Below are 21,458 nucleotides of genomic sequence, written 5' to 3'. Positions count from 1 at the left end.
ATCTTGTACTTGCTATTCTGGACACCACCTGTTAGCTTCATTGAGGCACAGGAAAAGCAGGCTCCATTTTAGAAAATCTACATCTATAAGCAAATTCTGTGGGAGAAAAGTATTAACGGAAAGAGATTATGCTTGTCATAAACATTTATGAGTCTGAAATAGATTTAAGATATTGCAGTTTTGCCAATTCCTTCATCATATTTTATATCATCAAACACTAAATGCCTAAGATACTTCTGGAGGATGTGGTAAGAATTTGTAAAGGGGAGCTGAAAGGCTTTCAAACCCCAGATATCAGCTGGTGTTCGCATTCCAATAGTACTGGTGTCCATCTTTAACCCTCCCCCCGCTCCGGAGGAGCGGGAGGAATAAAGGAGTAAGGGCAAGTGGGGAGGAGTTAGGGCGGGCCCTGTCCGGGATAAAAACTCGGAGGGCCCAATCAGGAGCCGCGAAGCGCCTCCTGATTGGGCCCTCCGAGTGTCACTCGAGGGCCAAGCAGCCAATGGGGAGCCGCGCAAAGCGCGGCTCCCCATTGGCTGGTTGGCCCAGCCTCGCCTGGGCCGGCCGGGGAGTTGCCGCTCAGAGGAAGAAGCCTTCCCCAGCGGTAAGTCCTCCGGCCGGCTTCCCCTCGCCCAGGGAGCCTTCTGCCGGGCCCTGGGGCAGGCTCGCCTGCCCTTGGGCCCGCCAGAAGGCCACAAAGCCCACTCCCGAAGTCCCGAGCCTTCTGCCAGGCCCTGGAGCAGCCGAGCCTGCTCCTAGGCCCAGCAGTAGGCCGCGGAGCCCGCCACCCCCCGTCCCGAGCCTTCTGCCGGGCCCTGGGGCAGCCGAGCCTGCCCCTGGGCCCGGCAGTAGGCCGCAAAGCCTGCCGCCCCCGTCCCGAGCCTTCTGCCGGGCCCTGGGGCAGCCGAGCCTGCCCCTGGGCCCGGCAGTAGGCCGCAAAGCCTGCCGCCCCCGTCCCGAGCCTTCTGCCGGGCCCTGGGGCAGCCGAGCCTGCCCCTGGGCCCGGCAGTAGGCCGCAAAGCCTCCCGCCCCCGTCCCGAGCCTTCTGCCGGGCCCTGGGGCAGCCGAGCCTGCCCCTGGGCCCAGCAGAAGGTCCCAAGGCCACCTACCTTACTCTGTTCCTCCCTTCCTCCCAGCATTCCCTTTCTCCTTCCCTTCCTCCCAGCATTCCCTTTCTCCTTCCCTTCCTCCAAGCATTCCTTTTGTTTTTCCCTTTCTCCCTTCTTCCCTCTCTTCCATCTGCCTCTTTCTGGCTACCTGTTTCTCTCCCTCTTCTTCTGTCTCTATCTTCCTCCCTTTCTTTCTGTCTTTCTGTCTCTCTTTCTCCTTTTCCTCCTTCCTTCACCCCATCCCTCCACCCATCCATCATCCTAGGGCCCGCTGTATTTTGCCCACAGCGGGCTTAATATCTAGTAAGTAAATAAAATAAATAACTCATCTATACTAATATTGTTCAAAGTTTTATAAGCATCAGCAGAATGCAAAGAGAAACACTGACATTATGTTTTCGGAAACTATTAAATATATATTGCAAGTGAAAGATATGAAAATTTAGATAATCCATAAGTATCTTTCCTTAAGCAGGGCCAGTGCAGGGAAGCTAGAATCAGAGGAGCTAGAAAGCAAAGGAGAAGTCTCACTTTAATAGTGGGGAAATAAAACATGCAGAATGATTTTACCCAATTTCAACAGAAAGCGTCTATATATATTCTGAAATCAATGACTCCTTCCAGATGCCAAGACAAGTTATATTCCAGTTAGTTCTGAGTTGTTGTTTATTGTGCTCATGCAAGTCCATTAGCACATTCTAAGGTGGACTGTTAACTGCTACAGTAGTATGGTCCATCCTTGACAGTGCCATCCTAAACAGAGTCAAAGGGCTTAGAAGGATGCTATCCTGCTTTGAAAATGTAAATTGTCTGCTTTCCCCCATGTCCAGATGCTAGCTGACATTTAAGTAGTCACAGCTGTTGATGAAACTATGCACAAGCTTCAGAAGAAACGTGTAAATCAGTGGTCCGCAACCTTTGTCAGGCTGCGGACCGCTGTGCCGGGGTGCGGGGAGAGGGCGCCCCGGGGCCCCGTGCATGCGCGGCAGCCCCGACGCAAACGCGCACGCGCGGCAAGTCTGTGCATGCGCGTTTGCGCCGCCGGCATGCCGCCGGCCGCAGCTCCCTTTCCCCGCCCCTCCAGGCCGCAAGGAAATCGGCCGCCAAAGCGGCCGATTAGCTTGCGGCCCGGCAAGCTTCTCTTCCCGCCCCCTCCCAAAGCAAGAAGCTTGCCGGGCCGCAAGCTGATCGGCTGCTTTGGCGGCTGATTTGCTCGCAGCCTGGCGAGCTTCTCGCTGTAGGGGGGGGCGGGAAGAGGGAGCCGCAGCCCAGCGCCGAGGCCTTCGCGGCCCGGCACCAGGCCGCGGCCCGGGGGTTGGGGACCACTGGTGTAAATCATAGGCAAAAGTGCTTCTGTTATCCTGACCTATCTGTACTCCTATTACCAATCTTTCTCAATCTCTGGTATTTTGCCCTGGAGAGCATTACAACATCTCCAACTGAGCATGATTTCCACCCCAGCCCTTTCCCCATTTGTCTCCATTGCTATCTTTCACCTGTTCCCAAGCTTACAACCATAAGGGTGATGGCAAGAGTCCTGATGCCCCCTCCCACATCAAAGCTGTTCCTTCCATTTTATCTTTTACCAACAACAGTCCTTTCCTTTGTGCTAAAACACTTGTCAGTGCTTGGATCATCCCTCATCCAGCCTCTTATCACCTTCTTTTGCCACCTTCTGCCTCTCCCTGTCAATTCATCACGCCTATGCCAGGCTCTCCTTTTCGCTCCAATCACAAGGATTATGCCACCCCACTCCTCACATCTCTGCATTGGGTTCCTATAATTCTTCACGTCATTTTCAAATGTCTGTTTTCTACAGCTTCCTTAACATCCTCTTCTCCCCTGATTTCTCCTGCCGCTGTGTCAAGCAGACATTTAGTTGCTGCTGTCTTCCTATGTCAACACCTTCTGTTTTATTTTCAATTAACTGTATGAAGTGATTTTTTTTAATTCTAATTATTTCTTAGGGATTATCAGGAAAGATAGTGAGAATAAAATAGTCATTATTCAAGTCCCTGGTGTGGGCACATTTGGAATAATGTGTACAGTTCTTGCTAGTGCACCCCCCCCCCCGAAAAAAAAAGAAAAGCTGGGAAAAATGGAGAACAGGGCAATTATAATTATCCCAGGGTTAAAATACCTGCTCTGTGAGGCCAACCTAACGCATCTGGGGCTTTTTTTCATTTAGAAAAAAAGGGAGAAGTGTATAGCGAAAGTGGTATAGAAATATATGCTATAGAGCAGTGGTCCCCAACCTTTTTATCACCGGGGGCCACTCAACGCCGGGGACCACTCACCGGGGACCACTCAACGCCTTTTACTGAGGCCCTGTGGGGGGGGGGTAGTTTACTCCTCTACTCTCAACCACTGCCCTAACTCTCTCTGATCGCTATGGTAATGTTTAAACATCCCTTCAAAATAAAAATACAGACACGCCACAACAATGAACATAAGGAACATTTTATTTTCATGGAAATTTTAACACATGACAATGACAAATCAATGGGAACCCTGAGCTTGTTTCTCTGCAACGAGATAGTCCCATCTGGGAGTGATGGGAGACAATGACACCTGAAGTGTGTTGTAAAGGGCCAGGGGGGATGAAGTAAAGGGCCGGGGGGGGGGGGGGGGGAGAAGGCGTCCTTCGGGGCCCACCTCCAATTAGTCGAAGGACCAATTAGTCGAAAGTCCGCAGCCCACAGGTTGGAGATCGCTACTATAGAGAAAGTGGAGAGAAATGAATTCATCTTTCTCTACTTGTCTCTTATGAAACTGATCAGCAGTAGATTCAAGATAGACAAAAGGAAGTACTATTATATACAGTGAGCAATTGACATGAGGAACTCACTGCCAGGAGATGCTATGATGAACTTTGAATTAGCTGGCTTTAGTAATAGGTGGGATTGTTTAAAGGAAGATTAATCTGTTGTTGCCTCTTAATTATGATAGGCACAGCAGACCTGATTCAGAGGCAGAATACCTCTAACTGTCAGGTGGTGGGAGTGGTCAGTGCTGTCTGCAGGCCTTGCTGGTGGGCTTCTCTTTGGAAACAGGGTGCTGGAGTAAATGGACCACTAGTCTGACCCAGCATAGTTTATTGTACACAGCAACAGATTTCTCACTATGCCTGTAATATCGACTCTCTTTCTGCTAATTCCTTCTGCTGCCTTATATCCTGTTTCCGGACTCAAGCCTTCTGAGTACTTCTAGCACCACGTGACCTTCTACACTCCTAAACACTATCTCCTATAAACCTGCTGCATTTTGTAGCGATCAAACATTATTATATTGATAAAGCTTGGGTATGGCAGCACTGAAAGAATCCATGAAGAAAATGGGCACAAGATCCTTTTGTTATGGCGAAGTACTCTCCAAACTGGGATGGGGAACAATTTTCTGAGGTCTGGCAATGATGCCTTTATATTTAGAAGATGTTGTGTTCTAAAGAACTAGGCTTGAGATAATAATATTAGAATACAATTTGGGCATATTTTTATATAGTTGGAAACGGTTATGTTCCATTTAGCAAACAAAATCATGGCTGGGAGCATATTTAGCATGTACAAGAGCACAATATTGGCTAGTAGTGACCCCATGTGCATTTCAGTCAGAGTTAATGGACTTACAGCAGCCACCCATTTGGCCCACTGTGCGCTTTGTAATTTGCTCTAATAGCCTTGCAAAATTATAGTCTTCGTGACTGACTAGGCGGCAAGTATGGTCATGTCCCCGCTGTTTCTCCTGTCAATCTTTCAGCCCCTACCAGGCACCACTCTGTTCTTTTGGGTTGCTCTGATGAAAAGCTCAATACAGTTTAGTCAACCATTTAAATTTTATTGACAGTTTTGACACACAGACCATACTGGGCTGCCTAAGAGCCCAGTTGCTTGTGAGACATCTCCAGAAGGGTTGGGTAGATAGTGACACTCACAGGCACTCTGGGGCTTCAAGAATTCTAATCTGCTTCTAATCTCTGGAGCTAGCTGTCTTGGAATGATAAAAGACAGGGTACAAGTGGAATAAGGATGATGCTTCTGGAACTGTCACATTTATCTGCCATACAAAGACTCAGACAAAAACTGCATTCAAGTATGAATGCTCAATGGAATCATTTTCAGAGAAAAAATACATGTAAGGCTTGTTAGAAAAGTAATCTGCACAATGACATGGAAGACTAGAAAGAAAACCAGCTTATGTTCAATATGTCGACAGCATGTACATACCAGATTTGGGGCTCATTTTTCATTTAAGCTAACATACAAAGTCAGATATCATTTAAAAAAAAAAACTACACAAAAACAAAATCTGGGAAAGAATTGCAATAAGAACATACTTTGTTCCTGGAAAGAAACCAGTAAAAACAAGTCATAACTGTCACATATATTAGTATATAGCTATGTGCAGCAGTTATAGCCTAAATATGACCTGAAAGATGAGAAATAGTTAAGGAACTTTGATGCATGGGTTCCCATACAAAGGGAGAAGGTGAATAGGAAAGGATATGGGAGAAGTGGCATAATCGGGGGAAAGGAGACTGCTTCTGAATGTTATGGATGTAAGCAATGGAAAGAAATAAATTGGAAAGACTGGAATCGAGTGGGCATTTTCTGGGTACAATTCAAGGAACCAACTCCCAGAGCAGGAAGATCTTGAAACTCGTGTACTCCATTTGGCATTGGAAGGATTTTGGATTAATCACTTGATTATATATTTTCAAACAGAGGCCGCCATTCCTCCTTCTGTTCAGATCTACAAGAAACTTGAAATCAGTATCATCTAAACTGATGCACTCTGCAACATATCCTGTAGATCAAAGACCTTAATACCATAACCTGAAACAGCTCCCCACCCCCGCTAAGAATCCAGTGTCTGGATTAACAGTTCTGGGGAACTAAAAATGTGCATACTCTTTTGTGATACTTTGACCATAACAGATATTTTTTTTCATTTTGTGACTAAAGATAAGTTGCAGCAGCCATTGCTGGGAAAGACTTCAGAAGAACAGAACAGAGGCAGTCATGGTTCCAGATGGACCATCACAGAGTGCTAAATGGCCCAGTCAGGATTACCCACTGTGGCAAGATATTTCCTGTGTCCTTGCCACCACTCAGTGGGGAGGGGGGGAGGGGAGAGGGAAAGCTTGAAAAGATGAAAGCCCAAAGGTGAAACCATTGCATCAGAAGTATACTTTAGCACACGGTTCTTCAACAAAGTGCCCATTGACACCTTTTCTGGGGCCCACTAAGTGTTTTCAGAGAGTGGACAGGGCCAGGTGAGGCTTCTGATAAACAAGCATTCTGACTGGTCATGGAAATCTAGTTATAATTCCAAGAGATCTCCAGTTCTCATCTGAAGGTTGGCAAGTCTCAGCACAGTACAGTTCCAAGCATTCAGTTATTTCAATCTGACTGTACAAACAAAGACCATGCCTGTTTCACAGCCCTCCTGCACAACTGAGTTCTTCATCATCCCCTATTAAATTCAAGTCCATTCAATTGCAATATAATAAAATAATAAAATAATATAATAAAAGCAATATATTTCATGATTTGCAGAGGTGGATTGCATTAAATGAAAATCCACAAGCAAATTCTTAATGGGCAGCTTAGAAAAATACTTCAAAAAAGTTGCATGGGGAACTTTACAGTTGGTCTATGCATCTGAAATAATCCCCTATTCTGTTATGAAATGGTGCAATAAAAGCTGAGCAACTACATGCATAAATTGTCCTGTATCTGTAACACTTTGTCAAAATATTCAAATAAGATCCAGTATAAAGCCACTTATTTTTGTTAACATCTATTTCATTTTGTTAAAAAGTATGAAGGATATTCTTAGGATGCTTCTGAAGTGTCCTACTAACAACAGAAAAGACATTTCATTGATTAAAAATGGGGGCAGAGGGGTCTAAGGGCCATCAGATGTGGCCACAATTTGAACGCAAGTATTAAGACTGAATCCCCACTCCATTCCCACTCATAATGTAGCTCACAAATTTGTTGTGAGGATAAAATGGAGGTGACGAGAAGAAGGACATATGCTGATTTGGGTGTCCATTTGGGAGAAAACTGGAGTATAAACGAAATAAACAGAAGTGTCCCAATCCCCAGCCAAATCATCAGGGCCAGCCTCCAACAACCCAGAGGGTGGTATGTTCAGCATTTGAGTCAGCCATGGCCCCCGGAGTGCCCTCTGGCATTTGTAATTCATGTGTCAGGAGGTACGGGCATGTCAACACTGTCCACTGCTTAGTGGTACAACATCCAACAATTCTGCTTGTGTATTAATTATCTGCCCTTTAAGAACAACAGTAACCTCTTGTATATCACCTTTGTTTTTTGTCTGTTCCCCATACTATGCTGTGTTTGATTAATGTTCTGACTATACCCTGGGATTGATAACCTAGCCCTGTAGGCCTCTGACAGAGTCTTTTGCCTAGTATGACATCACCCAAAGACATGCCAGATTGAAAAACTGTTTTTAGTTTAGCCAGAGCAAAATGAGATTTGTTTAGAAAGACCTGTGCAAAGAACAAAGGGTTACATAGCATTATATACATCTATTTCAGAGGGGCAGCTGCATCCCTGCACCAATGCCACACTACCACTCCCTCAGAGTCATCTTCAGGTCCCCTTTGATCCTCCCCTAAAGTCTCCAAGTTAGCCCTGGAGCCATTGTTCCATCAAGGATATAAAAATTGAGCAACCCCAAATTTTAGCCTAAATATGTTAGGGTTATCTGTTGGCTGCTTTTGGCATAATTCTTAGCTCATCTATATTGTACTGCTGGTGAAAGATTCCCGAGCAAGCAGCATTTCTTAATACAGAGAAGAAAACAGGGTTGCTCATCTGTAACTGTTGTTCATCAATGTCTTGGGTGCAGCCACACACTGGGAATGCGCATGTGCAGGCCTGATGCAGAGAAGGATTTTTTAGCTAAGTTCCAAAGGGGGAGCTTGCTGATCAGATCACACATGTGCAGGATTTTCCACTGATCAGGTCACCTGACCTAAGGACAGCACCCCCATCCCTCAGTTCCCACTGTGGTCGTGGAACCAGAATACTGAAATGCAATCCAAGAGTCCCTTCCATCTCCGGAAGGAGCTAAGCATGAATGAAGTTGAGGGCTTACAGCAGGGTAGGAAGGGAGGGAACGTGTGTCTGCACACAAGGCATCAATGAACAACAGTTACAGGTGAGCAAACCGGCATAAGGCCGACATTCTGTATACAGCTTGAATAGCAGCAAGGACCCAACAGGCAACTGACTGAGAAGAAGCTGGTCTTCACTTTCTAGGGTCCCAGTAGCAAACAAAAATCGACTTCAGTTTGCAAAAAGGCCTAGTTCTGTCAAGATAATAAAGTATTGCTTGACGGACATCCAATGAGTGTAGAGCCCTTTCTGCGTCCATGATGGGTTGGGAAAAGAAAGCAGGGTATTATATTTACTGGGCAAAATAAAATTTAAAGACAGCCCACTTTGGGCTAATCCTAGAAGGTAAGACAGAATCAGGGCAAGTGGGCAAGTGAAGTGACACAAACCTTTTTCCCTAGCCCAAACCTCAAAGCAAGATCATGTGGCACTATAGGAATATAAAGTTCTTTCAAGGCTGCAACAGCTCCCGAACCTCCAACGGTAGGTCAGAACCAAAGGTCAGGCCCTACAAACCATCAAGGGCAGGCACTCAAGATCCAAAATGCTGGGAAACTGTATTGTAAGGAGGTCTGGTTCCAAGGAGAGGGAAATATGCTACCCCCTGGACAACCTCATGAGGGTGGAAAACCAGTGCTGATGGGGCCAGAATGCTGCCATGAAAATAGCATGGGTGCCTTGTGCTTCCATCTTGGACAGAACCTGGGAATTAGGGGAAGGGGGGAAGGTATAGAAAGGTATCCCATTCCGTGCAAACTGAAACACATCCCTTAGGGAATCTAAATCTATGTCCCCCAGGGAGCAAAAAACCAGGGGCTTTTGCAGACCAAGCTCTGGTGAAGAGGTCCACTTCTGGAAACCCCCATTAGTTGAACCCTCCAATTAGAACTCATGAGTTCAGGGACCATTTGTAATTCATTGTAAAATCCCTGCTGAGTCTGTCTGCCTCCATATTGTGGGAGCCTGCTATATGTATGGCTCTGAGATCTGCTTGGAGTTGGAGCACCTCCTGCCAAACTCGGATGGCTTCTCTGCACAAATGCAGGGAGGAGGTCTCCCTTTGTTTATTCAGTTAGTATATCACTAGCATATTGTTGGTGCAAACCAGTATCTTGTCTAGCAGGATATCTGAAAACACAGTTAAGGCCAGTTGGACCATTTTAAGGTCCAAGTTAATAAGAAGAGAGGCAAATAAAAACCAAATTAAACCTTCCAGAACAAACTCAACCGGCGCATTTAAACAGGAGCTCCTAGAGCTGTTCAGCTAAATCAGTGCAGGAAATTACTAATATGATCATGATTCTGGTTAAAGTATGCTTTTTTCTTTTGTGAAATTCCTCTATAAATCAATAGAAGGCTTGATGATCTTTTGCCTGCTTTTAGCACTAAATAATTGCCTCAGCCAAGGTATTTTCACCAATCAGAAAATTGAGCACTTATGTAGTTTTACTTTCCATAAAAGGTCTTAGCCCATAAATTATTTCCCAGTGTTGTATGTGATTTGCACTCAGTGCTTTTATGGTAGTGTAGAAAGGTCACGAGGGATATGCCCAGGGCTACTCAACTGGGGTGTCAGATAAAAAGAAACTTTCCTTTGATCTCCTGTGGGGTGAGGTTTGTTAGGTCATTGTAATAGCTGGTTCAGTGTCAGATTTAGAAGACAAAGTGCCATATCCTGAATTCATATATTTTGGGAATATGTTGTTATGGTTCAGCAAAAATCCTCATATAATAAAATCCTCTGGATGTAAGTGGTTATGGAGAACACTTGGTAGAAGAAATATTCTGTATTTTGAGGAGGGGAGACTGTGTTTCCCAAATTACTGGCTTGTTAAATATAAATGACTTTATGTTCTTTTCTCATATATCACATCCCAATAATTTCTCCTCTCGGGTTTCAACAAACTCAACTACTAACCCAAGCAGAATTAAGGATTACATTTTTGTCTGTGTGCCCTGCCATCTGCAGTTAATCCCTCCCTTTGGGAGATGGAAGAAGCTTTGTTTGATCAGATATTTAGGGCATTTGAGTTCTTCTGCTCAATTTGTATGGTCAATTGAATCCTTCTGTGATGATAATATCAGCCTTACTACTCTACAACTGGCAACAGTCTCTCTTGTTTTACCATTTGTCACATTTGCTGAGATAACTTGTAATTAGGCCATTTCCAGTTCTCATTTAAGAAATAAATAAATACTTGCCATAAATACTTTTTGGCAAAATGGGGCCCGCTTGCACCTTTCTTTTAATTGTGCCCCTTCCTTTCAGAATTCTGTGTCCTCAATCGCCTCCCCCCCTTTCTCCCACGTGTGTGTTTTTTAGGGGGGAATGAGCTCCCAGAATTGCTAAGTGCCCTGATGGAACTACCCAGGTTCTGCAGGGACTGTAAGATGGAGCTCTTCCGCTAGGCGTATGATTGAGGCCGGGGGGAGGGGGATGACCAGAATTAAGATTAAGATCAGTAGGTCCGCCCTATGTTGCCCTATGTCAGACCTGGGAGTTAATATTGGTGTCACACCCATGAGGCCATGCCATTGGCCCAGCTGGAACAGCTGAGTTACACTGCCAGCTGGATACTGCACATATTATTTTTGTATTAATGTTTAAATTTTAGGGATTTTAATGTTTTAAGGGGTTTTATGGGGATTTTGTGATTGTGTTTTATATTGTAAGCTGCTGCAAGGTGACAGAAAGAAAGAAAGAAAGAAAGAAAGAAAGAAAGAAAGAAAGAAAGAAAGAAAGAAAGAAAGAAAGAAAGAAAGAAAGAAAGAAAGAAAGAAAGAAAGAAAGATCAGGCTCCCAGCTCCCATCTTTTTTTTTTTTTTTTTGGATACTAGCATAGGCCCTAGGGGCTGGCTGACGAGGCTGAGTATTAAGGGTTTTTTTAGGAGGCTGGAGACTCGGACTATGACACAACCTATTTGCTTGTTTGTATGGGGATTTTAGGGATTATGTTGTATTTTATCATTTTATTGTAAACTGCCATGAGACGGCACTCCTGAGAGTGGCGGTATATAAATTAAAATATAAATAGACAGACAGACAGATAGACAGATAAAATATATTTCTGATGATCCCTTCTGAAACCAAGTATTTATACTAGTGTATTACAGCTCTAAAGACAATGAAGTCTTAATCTCCATAAATGAAACAGATGTCTGCTTCTATATCTTATTGAAATCACCAGATCTCATAAAGTTCAGATAAAGAAAAGCTTATGGGGAGCCTTTTAAATCAATTTAAAAGTTTACATCCTAGAGCAGTGGTCCCCAACCCGCGGGCTGCGGCCCGGCACCGGGCCGCAAAGGCCTCAGCGCCAGGCCGCAGCTCCTTCTTCCCTCCCCCCCTGAAGCGAGAAGCTTGCCAGGCTGCGAGCAAATCGGCCGCCAAAGCGGCTGATTAGCTTGCGGCCCGGCAAGCTTCTCGCTTCGGGAGGGGAGGGAAGAGAAGCTTGCCGAGCTGCAAGCTAATTGGCCGCTTTAGTGGCCGATTTGCTCGTGGCCCAGAGGGGCCGGGAGGGGAAGCTGCGGCCGCCGGCATGGCAGCGGCGCAAACGCGCATGCGTGGACTGCCGCACATGCGCATTTGCACCCCTGCGTTTGAACTGGGGCTGCCGTGCGTGCGTGGCCCCCTGGGCCGCCCTCTCCCACCACTTTGCCACAGCGGTCCGCGGCAAGCAGAAGCTTGCGGACTGCTGTCCTAGAGACCTCCCATTGATTTAAAAGAGAGACTGATAGATGCATTCACCTCAGCTAGATGCACAGCATTGCTGTCAGCCATCGGCAATTCGAAAATGTCTTTTTTTATTGTCCCTTCTACAACATACAGTGGGATAAGATGCTCTATCCCCTCCTAACAAGCTGTCAGGTTGTCCGGACATGATCAAATCTGATCAATTATCATCACTTAAAGACTTTTGTACAAGAAGCCATGGCTAATTTCTGAGCTTATATGTATCATTTTCATAGCAAATATTCAAAATGGGATGGAGAGTTGGGAATGATTTTTAAAACAACATCTTGTGTATTATTACTATTTCATATTGTAATTCATATAATTTAGTATGTCTTAGTCTACATTTTGTGACAACTGTTTCAGACTGTATATTTTACACATGATTGGTCCATGACTATAATAATAACAAATCTCTTATTTCTGTTTTTGCCAAGCTGTATACAGACAGAGGTGCCCTTAACTTGATCTAGCCCTCTCTGAGTCAAGGAATTTAAGTCCTGGTTTGCTGGGTTTAAGGTTCATAAACATACATTGAAGGATTCCAGTCTAGATCATGCAGAAATACCAATACAGTTTCCTACATGATTTCACAGAGTTTGTGAAATACTATTTTCTAGTATTAAACTGCTATCTAATATACAGGGGGCGGGGACACCCGTGTGTCAGAAATCTCCCACAAGAACATGGCACTAGACACGCTGCATGTGCCTGGGAACAGCATCACACTGCCTCTAATGAGGTCATTTCTTACATTGCTGTGTGGAGTTGCTTACACTAAGCAACTTTAGTTATATATCTTATCCATTTCATTCCTTCCATTTCACGCTTCACAGTTTAATTTCATTTCCGTCTCTAAAGTATAGCAGAGTTGTTAGCTACCCTGTACTTTGGATGCTGCTGTAAATTCAATTACATCTCAGAGAAAGAAAAACAATCAAAAAGACTAACTTTGATCATAACCTACATTGTCATGCTCAATTCCTTAACAAAATTGTGAGTCAGATAAAATGTCAGTCATTTTAGAACATCTCAAACTGCCATTTGGAGCATCCAGAAAAATTTTTGCTGCCTTATGAACCTATAACATTGCTCCTCCTGAGAAAGGGCAATCTGTCGTTCATATAACAGCACAACTAACTAGAATGATGGCAACAGTCACCAATATTTAATAGCACTGTAATGTGTGGCCTCACTCTATGATCATATAACATTAGTGTCCCCCGTAGAATAAGATGTAGATATTTCTATATATGATGTTTTAGCTGTTCTAAGCCATTCCTTAAGCAGTTGGTCTTTATCTGTAGAAATCACACTATCTATAATACTTTGATCCTGTTGTTATACCAAGGAACTCAGGCTGGCATTCCCTACTCCAACTGTAAGAGGTAGATTACAGAAGTAAGAAGCCATAGTAAATCCACACACTCCAGTCACTGTCATATTTCTAGTAAGGCCAACCAAAATAACACAATGCAAGGATGCAATGTTAATTGGTGAACTTCATAGTTGAAAGGGGCTTTGAACCCAGGGTACAGTCTGCATGCACAATTTTTTTAGCATTATAAAAGCTGCCAGTCATAAGTCGATTCTAAATTGGATGACTGAAGTGTGATCACTGAAGTAATCCTTTCTGCACTGAAACTGGAAAAAACAGTGGTGGCCAAAGTCATCTCATGTTTAATCAACAGTCTTATGTTGGCCAATAGTTCAGTATGTAAATTTCATTGATCTCATCTCCCCTCACTCTCTCGCCACCATCCCCCCTTCTCCCACCAATTTGAGTAGAAATGGCAAATCTTCTTGTCGCTGACAGATATCCATTGTTTGGGGGAAAATGCATGCGCATGTACATGCACACACATATGGATGCACACACACACTTGCCTGCAGACAAATCCAAAACAACTGTCTGTCTCATCATCCCCCACTTTGTTTTATTTTTTCTAGTGGCCCCCCCAAATGTTAATGAAGATAAGATATGGGTAAATTTTGAGAGCAGAGAAAGGGGAGGGATGGGAAGTCATGGATTGTTCCCATGAAGCTACTTTTTGAGCACTCCCTTAATTTTTAAAAACAAATTTGCCGAGATGGGAGGGAAAGGAGAAAGGGAAATGGCACAGGATATCCTTTGGGAGATTTTCTCAACCCCTGTATGAAGCAGTTGTGAGGAAGACAGGTGTGACCTTCAGCCATTCTCTCTTCCTTGAAAATATTCAAATATAAACAGATGAGAAACCAAATAAGCGACAACAGCAAAGCAGATTGCTCAAAGTTGCACTGTGTAAGTGAAAGATCCAGGTGGGTCATTTAACAAGGGGTGCATTAAAAACATAGTAACTACAGCAAAGAAAGATGTGTTTTCACTTCTGACAGTAACGCTCAGCTCTGACCCTTATAAAATTTAAAGGAGGCTGATAATGGAAAATAAATTCCTATTCTGTAATTATTAGACCAGATGGTGAACCTGGAAGTAAGAACACAGCTTTCCTTACAGTATCAAAAGACAAGCCCTCTGCTCAAACTAACCAATTAGCAGAGTCCTCAGCACAGCATTGGTGCTGGAGGCATGGCTGGGTGGGGGAGAGAATCTGAAAGAGACACACATCTGCTCCCAGAAGAATGTTCTGTGAGCCTGAACAGTGCAGATGGGGGGGGGGAGGCAAACAGCATCAGAATGGACACCAGCATCAGGTCCAGACTGAATTTTTTTAACTAAGCTGTATGAGCTTCAAAAGCCCAGTGCACAATCAACCCAGGAGAGCCAGCGTGGTGTAGGGATTAAAAGCAGCAGACTGTAATCTAAAAAGTGGGTTTGATTTACAAGCCGTAAGGGAGTGGCGGGCAATAAATCGAAAGATAATAATAATAATAATAATAATAATAATAATAATAATAATAATAATAATAATAATAATAATAATAATAATAATAATAATAATAATAATAATAATAATTCCCCACTCCTTCATATGCAGCCAGTTGGATTACCTTGGACTCATCACAATTCTCTTAAGGCTGTCCTCACAGAGCAGTTCTCTTAGAGCTCTCTCAGCCCCACCTACCACATAGAATGTCTGATGTGGGAAGAGAAAAGGAAAGTGATTGTAAACCACTTTAGTCCCCTTCAGGTAGTAAAAAGAAGGGTACAAAAACCAAGTCTTCTTCTGACTACCACACAACTATGCATTGCTAGCTGAAATTACTTATAGATTTTGGGGCAGAATGTACAGATTCAGATTTTTTTTACATTCTGTTATTTTTTATTTTTATTATATAGTTTTCAGATTCAGTTTTTTAATTATATTTTGATGAGTGCTATGTCACAAATGCTGTTCCCAAGTTTTAATACCTCCATAAGGCACATGCCATCTCTCAAATTCTCATAAAATGTGCATTTGCCACTCTTCCCCCTCTACACACACAGATATACATTTCTGACTGATTTGCAGTTTTTCATGATTTTTTGTTAGCTCAGTTTTATGCTGCCTTTCTCCCTGAAGCGACTTACAAAAATTAAGGGAGAAGAAAATTAAACAATCATAAATATTATAAAACAAAATCAAATGCAAACCCTCAGACTGCAATTCCTAGCCCATCTTATCCATTTGATTTATGCAATTGTAATTCTGGAGTAAGATAATTATCCGTGTCCCCAGAAGGTGTGCAGAGCTAAGCAGTGATTTCACTTCCCGGAGTAGGGAGTCCGCAGCTTCAGAGTAGCAGCTAACAAGTTCTGGTCTAAGTCCCTGCCAGTTCTTTGCATAACACACTCAGGACTCAAGCAATTTAGGACTTAAAAGTTCAAAACAGTCTTGTGAACTGGACTGTGAACAAATTGGGGATCTATGCAATGGATACAATAGCTGTTTATTTCTGTGGCAAACTGCCCTGAGTACTCTTTTTTTCATGAAAAGGGACTCAAACTTACTGAACTAAAATAACACACATAAATATACACACTCATATAGTAGAGGCAGGCTGTTCTTTAATTAATACTTCTCTAGGAACCCATTCTTGCTTTATTTCTTGTTAGGAAAAAAGGCAAAGTCAATAAAGGTGCAGTAAATATTTAGTAGTTAATTTCCAATGCATTGAGCTGATCTCCAGCAGGGGAATTTGTTTGAGAAATGTATTATTCCTCTGTAAATGCCTCACCAGAAAGAGACGTTATATGTCTAGCTCACAGCTGAACAAATCCCCTTGATGACAATCAGTGAAACACAATGAGAATTAAATATTAAACAAGTACTACCCCTTATTGGCATTGCTTTGTGTAATTTTTAAGCTTTTTGGAGTGCCCTCTTTAGATTCTGGTTTATTTTTAGTCACACCATTCAAATCCTAAGCTTGTTTTACTCAACTTTTCAAATAAATATTATTAAACATAGTAGTACTTCTCATCATGCATAGTGAGATATCAGTTCAGACAAACCAATAAAGACTATCGTATTCACTGCAAATTTAAAATCATCCAATCAAGTAAATCTGCTTTCTAATGGACCATTAGAAAACAATAATTAAGAAATTAACAAACAGTTTCATATTTTGGTAACCCAGATCTCAAGTTCTAAAACTATCATTTGCTGGAGAAAGAGGACAGAATTAATCAAGTTCTAGGTGACTTACATTTGAAAAATTCCACATCAGAAACAAGGAAGAACCCCATTTCCAAATGTATGTCCTTCGCATCCATGAACTCACACCTGGCAATATTATGTAGGGTAATTCAATTGCTTACTGCCCTAGAAGAGGGGCATTCAAACTATAGCAAATTGGATATTAGCTGTGATGCATTTGCAAGCTATTTCTCGCAGCTCCATCACAACCTACCCCAAACTATTGATAAAGTAAGGGAGATAGTGTCCCTTGGCCACCTTCAAAAGGGACCTTTGATCACTTCAGGCCCCTTACCCAGACCAAGGTGGACACGTTGCTAGCTTCAGTGAGGTCCACCACCTATCCTCTAAACCCCTGCCCCTCGTGGCTCTTTAAAATTCAATGATTAGAGGGTAGGAGGGCTGCTCTAATGACAGGGACCCTCCTGGAGTGTCCGAAGGAGGTGGTGGTTAAACCTCTATTGAAGAAACCGTGAAAGGATCCATGGGACCCAGCCAGCTACCACCCTGTGTTGCATCTTGCATTCATGAGGAAAGTGGTTGAGCAAGCAGCTGTAAACCAATTGCTAGCATACCTGGAAGAAACTTCAGTCCTTGACCCATTGTAGTTGGGCCCCTAGTTGATCAGGAGAGGGCTGCCCCCCTTTCCCTTTAAAACCCAAACACCAGAAAACACAAACAGCAGCAACAGAAGCTGACCATGCATTCTATATGTATGCAAGAGAGAAAACAGCAGTAGAAGCTCAGATTTCTTTAACTTTTTCAAAGTAATAGAAATAATTTATTAAGGAAGTAGATTTTTAGATAATGCAGGAGAGAGATAGTGTCCTATTCTAACTAGCTAGAATTGTACATCAATTATACAAGATACAAGAATACAAGAATTATGCCTGCATCTATGGTGCCAAAGATTGAGGACTCTAGTCATGTGTGCTACAGAAAGCTGCAAAAGGAACAAGAACAGGAAGAAAGGAAATCCCCTGAAAGTTTTCAGTCTACACATCAAAGGGAACAGCAATAAAAATAGAAACAAGGAGGATGATATGTTAATAATCAATCTATCCTTAAAACACTCTCATAGCCCCCTCTGAAGGCTGAGACTAAGAGACATTGCAGGGTCCTCCTATTCCAAATTATTCTACATGGGGCTGCCCTAGGGTTTCTATCTCTCTTACTATGGCAAGAAACTTCCTGGTAAACCCAGGTGTTGCCTCTCAGTGCCTGAAACACTCCAAGTGACATCATGATAGAGGGATGCTCTAGGCCAGCAGCTCATAGTAACTGTAGTCTATGGAAATCTGGAGAGCCACAGTTTGGCCATTCCTACTCTAGGATATATCCAAAACTCTGTGGTTTAATCACAGAAAGTCTTCTCAAGGTATGGTAAAGCTATTTTATTTGCTCAGCCTTTTAAGAGATTAAGCTGTAGCATTTCTTGGAGACTGTAGTTAATGAAAGTCAATAGGTCATGTCTGGGGACCCAAATCAATCTCCCGAAGGGGCAAGTCTGCCTGAATCAGTCATCAGATTCGCTGCTTTGTTCTAAACAGACATGTCAATAATAAACATTCAAACTTCTGAAAATGTAAATTTGTTGTAAATTTGGATTGATGCCACTTTCCCTACACGTCCCTTGTCTAAGCCTTCTATGGCCACTGTTTCCCACTCCATACTGGGAGGAGGGGTGACCATGGGGAAGTGAGGCAAGGAGATGGCAGTGATGCCAGAAGGACCAAACTTGTACTTCCCTGTTCACTTCAGTGCAAAGACACTGTGACTGCAACCCTTGCCAAAAGATCATACCAAACCAGGACTGGGAAACATAAAAGCTTAGCTGTGGTAAAAATGGACATGGGACTATTAGGGTAAAGAAATGAGATGGGTACTCCAAAAAACCCCACACGCCCTGCTCCATTTCAGACATAAAACATGAGCAAAATGTCCAAGTAAAAGCGGCCTGTATCAGCTTTGGATTTCTCCTTCACAAAGATACCCAACTTAGTTGGTCTGAACACTGCTTAAAATCATCACGTTTTTCTTGTTTCAGGTTGGTATTTTTTTAGAACCTCTTACCATCCAAGCTGTGACAAAGTCTCCCATCCAGGTCCCCACTGCTGCTACCTTCATAAAACTTTCATTTCTGATGCCCATGAAGTCTGTGATAATGTATGCCCTGTAAATGCAAGCATATACATTATAAGTGACAGATGTCATTGAAAAATATAGACAATATGGTTCTGGCTGATTTAAAGAAGAGGAGAAAAAAAAGATTTCAGCTGTCAAAAATAACCTTTTGTCTTGCAGTCTGGATATGTTACAAATCTTATGGACATTTGTCTAAAATCCTAGTGAGTTCAATGCAGCTTACTCGAAGTATGCCTACCTAGGATTACAGCCCCAAGCTACAGTTCTATGTTCACTCACATCAGTGTAAGTGGAATAAGTGTACCCAGACAGAAGGCTCAGACAGAGTGAAAGTAGCATTAAACCAAGAGAGAGAGAGAAAAAAGATACTCATGCAGGGGTGGGGTTGAGGTCAGGTTCAACCCATAGGGCTCCAGTTATGTGTATTACAAAGAACCGTGCAGTCTGAATGACTGACATTATTTTTCACACCAGGATTTGGTACAAGAAGCAACCACATTAGCTGCCCAACCCACACAGTTCTTCCTAGGAGATATTATCAGAGCAGCATGAAATCCAGCTGCTCCAAAAAGCATACAAATCACCTTTGCTAGTGCCTTGGTTCTGAGTAAGCTAATTTCTTTTCAGGCAGTGAATCTGGGCATGTAAGGAAGCTGCAGTGCGTGCATTTTCTGCTTAGGTTGGTTGAAAGAAACAGAAGACCTTGTTATTTCTGCTGCCTCCTCACTGAAAACACAACCACAGGGCCTGCCATTTAAAATCACTCCCACAAAAAATGAAAGACTTTTAATTTCACCTTTGAAATAGAGATACCTGACCTATCAGCATGGAGATATATATTTGGAAAGAAATGTGCAAATACCTCTCTTCATTGTATCCTAGCAAGAAGCAGCTGTTGATTTGTTCTAACCTTTCGGTGACCAGAAATAAAACGAATTATTGCCTGAGACCAACCTACAGATCGTTTCCACATGGAGGTGCAAAGCTCGCACTGCCTCCTGCTTGTAAACATGTGGTTGTAAGCCATAAGTTTGCAAGCCTCCTCATGGGAGACCCCTCCTGTGTTTGCCCTCTGCCTTGTCACAGCTTTTTGCCTCCCGACAAGGCTGCAAGGGAAAACAAGCCAAACTTCTCCCCCCCCCCCACTCCTTGATGCAACACAGAAGCATTTTAATAAAAAATTAACACTTTCACGTTGCTATGGAGAATCACCAGAATGACACAGCATTCTTTGACCTTTTTGGGATTCGTGGTGTTTCAGACTCTATGTCTGGGTAGATTTCTGTGAAACTGAAAATGGTAACTGGACCCTGAAGAGTGATTTTGTGTAAATGTTGTTGTTGTTATGTGCGAAGTCGTGTCCGACCCATCGCGACCCCATGGACAATGATCCTCCAGGCCTTCCTGTCCTCTACCATTCCCTGGAGTCCTTTTAAGTTTGCACCTACTGCTTCAGTCACTCCATCCAGCCACCTCATTCTCTGTCGTCCCCTTCTTCTTTTGCCCTCGATCGCTCCCAGCATTAGGCTCTTCTCCAGGGAGTCCTTCCTTCTCATGAGGTGGCCAAAGTATTTGAGTTTCATCTTCAGGATCTGGCCTTCTAAAGAGCAGTCAGGGTTGATCTCCTCTAGGACTGACCGGTTTGTTCGCCTTGCAGTCCAAGGGACTCGCAAGAGTCTTCTCCAGCACCAGAGTTCAAAAGCCTCAATTCTTTGACGCTCGGCCTTCCTTATGGTCCAACTTTCACAGCCATACATTGCAACTGGGAATACCATAGCCTTGACTAAACGCACTTTTGTTGGCAGGGTGATGTCTCTGCTTTTTAGGATGCTGTCTAGATTTGCCATAGCTTTCCTCCCCAGGAGCAAGCGTCTTTTAATTTCTTTGCTGCAGTCCCCATCTGCAGTGATCTTGGAGCCCAGGAAAATAAAATCTGTCACTATCTCCATTTCTTCCCCATCTATTTGCCAGGAATTGAGAGGGTCGGATGCCATGATCTTTGTTTTCTTGATGTTGAGTTTCAAGCCAACTTTTGCACTCTCCTCCTTCACCCGCATCAACAGACTCTTTAGTTCCTCTTCACTTTCTGCCATTAGAGTGGTATCATCTGCGTATCTGAGGTTGTTGATATTTCTCCCTGCAATCTTGATCCCAATTTGTGACTCCTCTAATCCCGCATTTCTCATGATGTGCTCTGCATACAAGTTAAATAGGCAAGGCGACAGTATACAGCCTTGCCGAACTCCTTTCTCAATTTTGAACCAGTCAGTGATCCCATGTTCAGTTCTCACTGTTGCTTCTTGACCTGCATATAAATTTCTCAAGAGACAAATAAGATGCTCTGGTATTCCCATCTCTTTAAGAACTTGCCACAATTTGTTGTGCTCCACACAATCAAAGGCTTTAGCATAGTCAATGAAGCAGAAGTAGACGTTCTTCTGGTACTCCCTAGCTTTTTCCATGATCCAGCGTATGTTGGCAATTTGATCTCTAGTTCCTCTGCCTCTTCGAAATCCTGCCTGTACTTCTGGAAGTTCTCGGTCCACATATTGCTGGAGCCTAGCTTGATCCCCCTTCAAGGATCGCTGCCTTGTTGTGGCAAGGGGGCTTGCGTAGTTCAGTGAAGCTATGAGCTATACCGTGCAGGGCCACCCAAGACGGACAGGTCATAGCTGAGAGCTCTGACAAAAGGTGATCCACT

The 21,458-nt window shown here is 43.4% G+C and overlaps 1 protein-coding gene across 10 annotated transcripts in view; it reads right to left on the bottom strand.

Annotated features, from left to right (window-relative positions):
• Nucleotides 1–21,458, bottom strand: part of TMEM117 (transmembrane protein 117) — a 261,297-nt gene that overhangs the window by 152,751 nt on the left and 87,088 nt on the right. For all 10 annotated transcript variants that reach the window (XR_013231156.1, XM_077338614.1, XM_077338615.1 and 7 more), the window contains one exon: nucleotides 18,686–18,785. Coding sequence is in view for 9 of the 10 variants with exons in the window: in XM_077338614.1 (XP_077194729.1) it covers nucleotides 18,686–18,785 (100 nt within the window). In the remaining variant the exon portion in view is untranslated. The remainder of the gene's footprint in view (nucleotides 1–18,685; nucleotides 18,786–21,458) is intronic.

This window comes from Paroedura picta, chromosome 5 (genome assembly GCF_049243985.1).
Source record: "Paroedura picta isolate Pp20150507F chromosome 5, Ppicta_v3.0, whole genome shotgun sequence".
Lineage (NCBI taxonomy): Eukaryota > Metazoa > Chordata > Lepidosauria > Squamata > Gekkonidae > Paroedura > Paroedura picta.
This window is presented reverse-complemented; position numbering and strand designations above follow the sequence as displayed.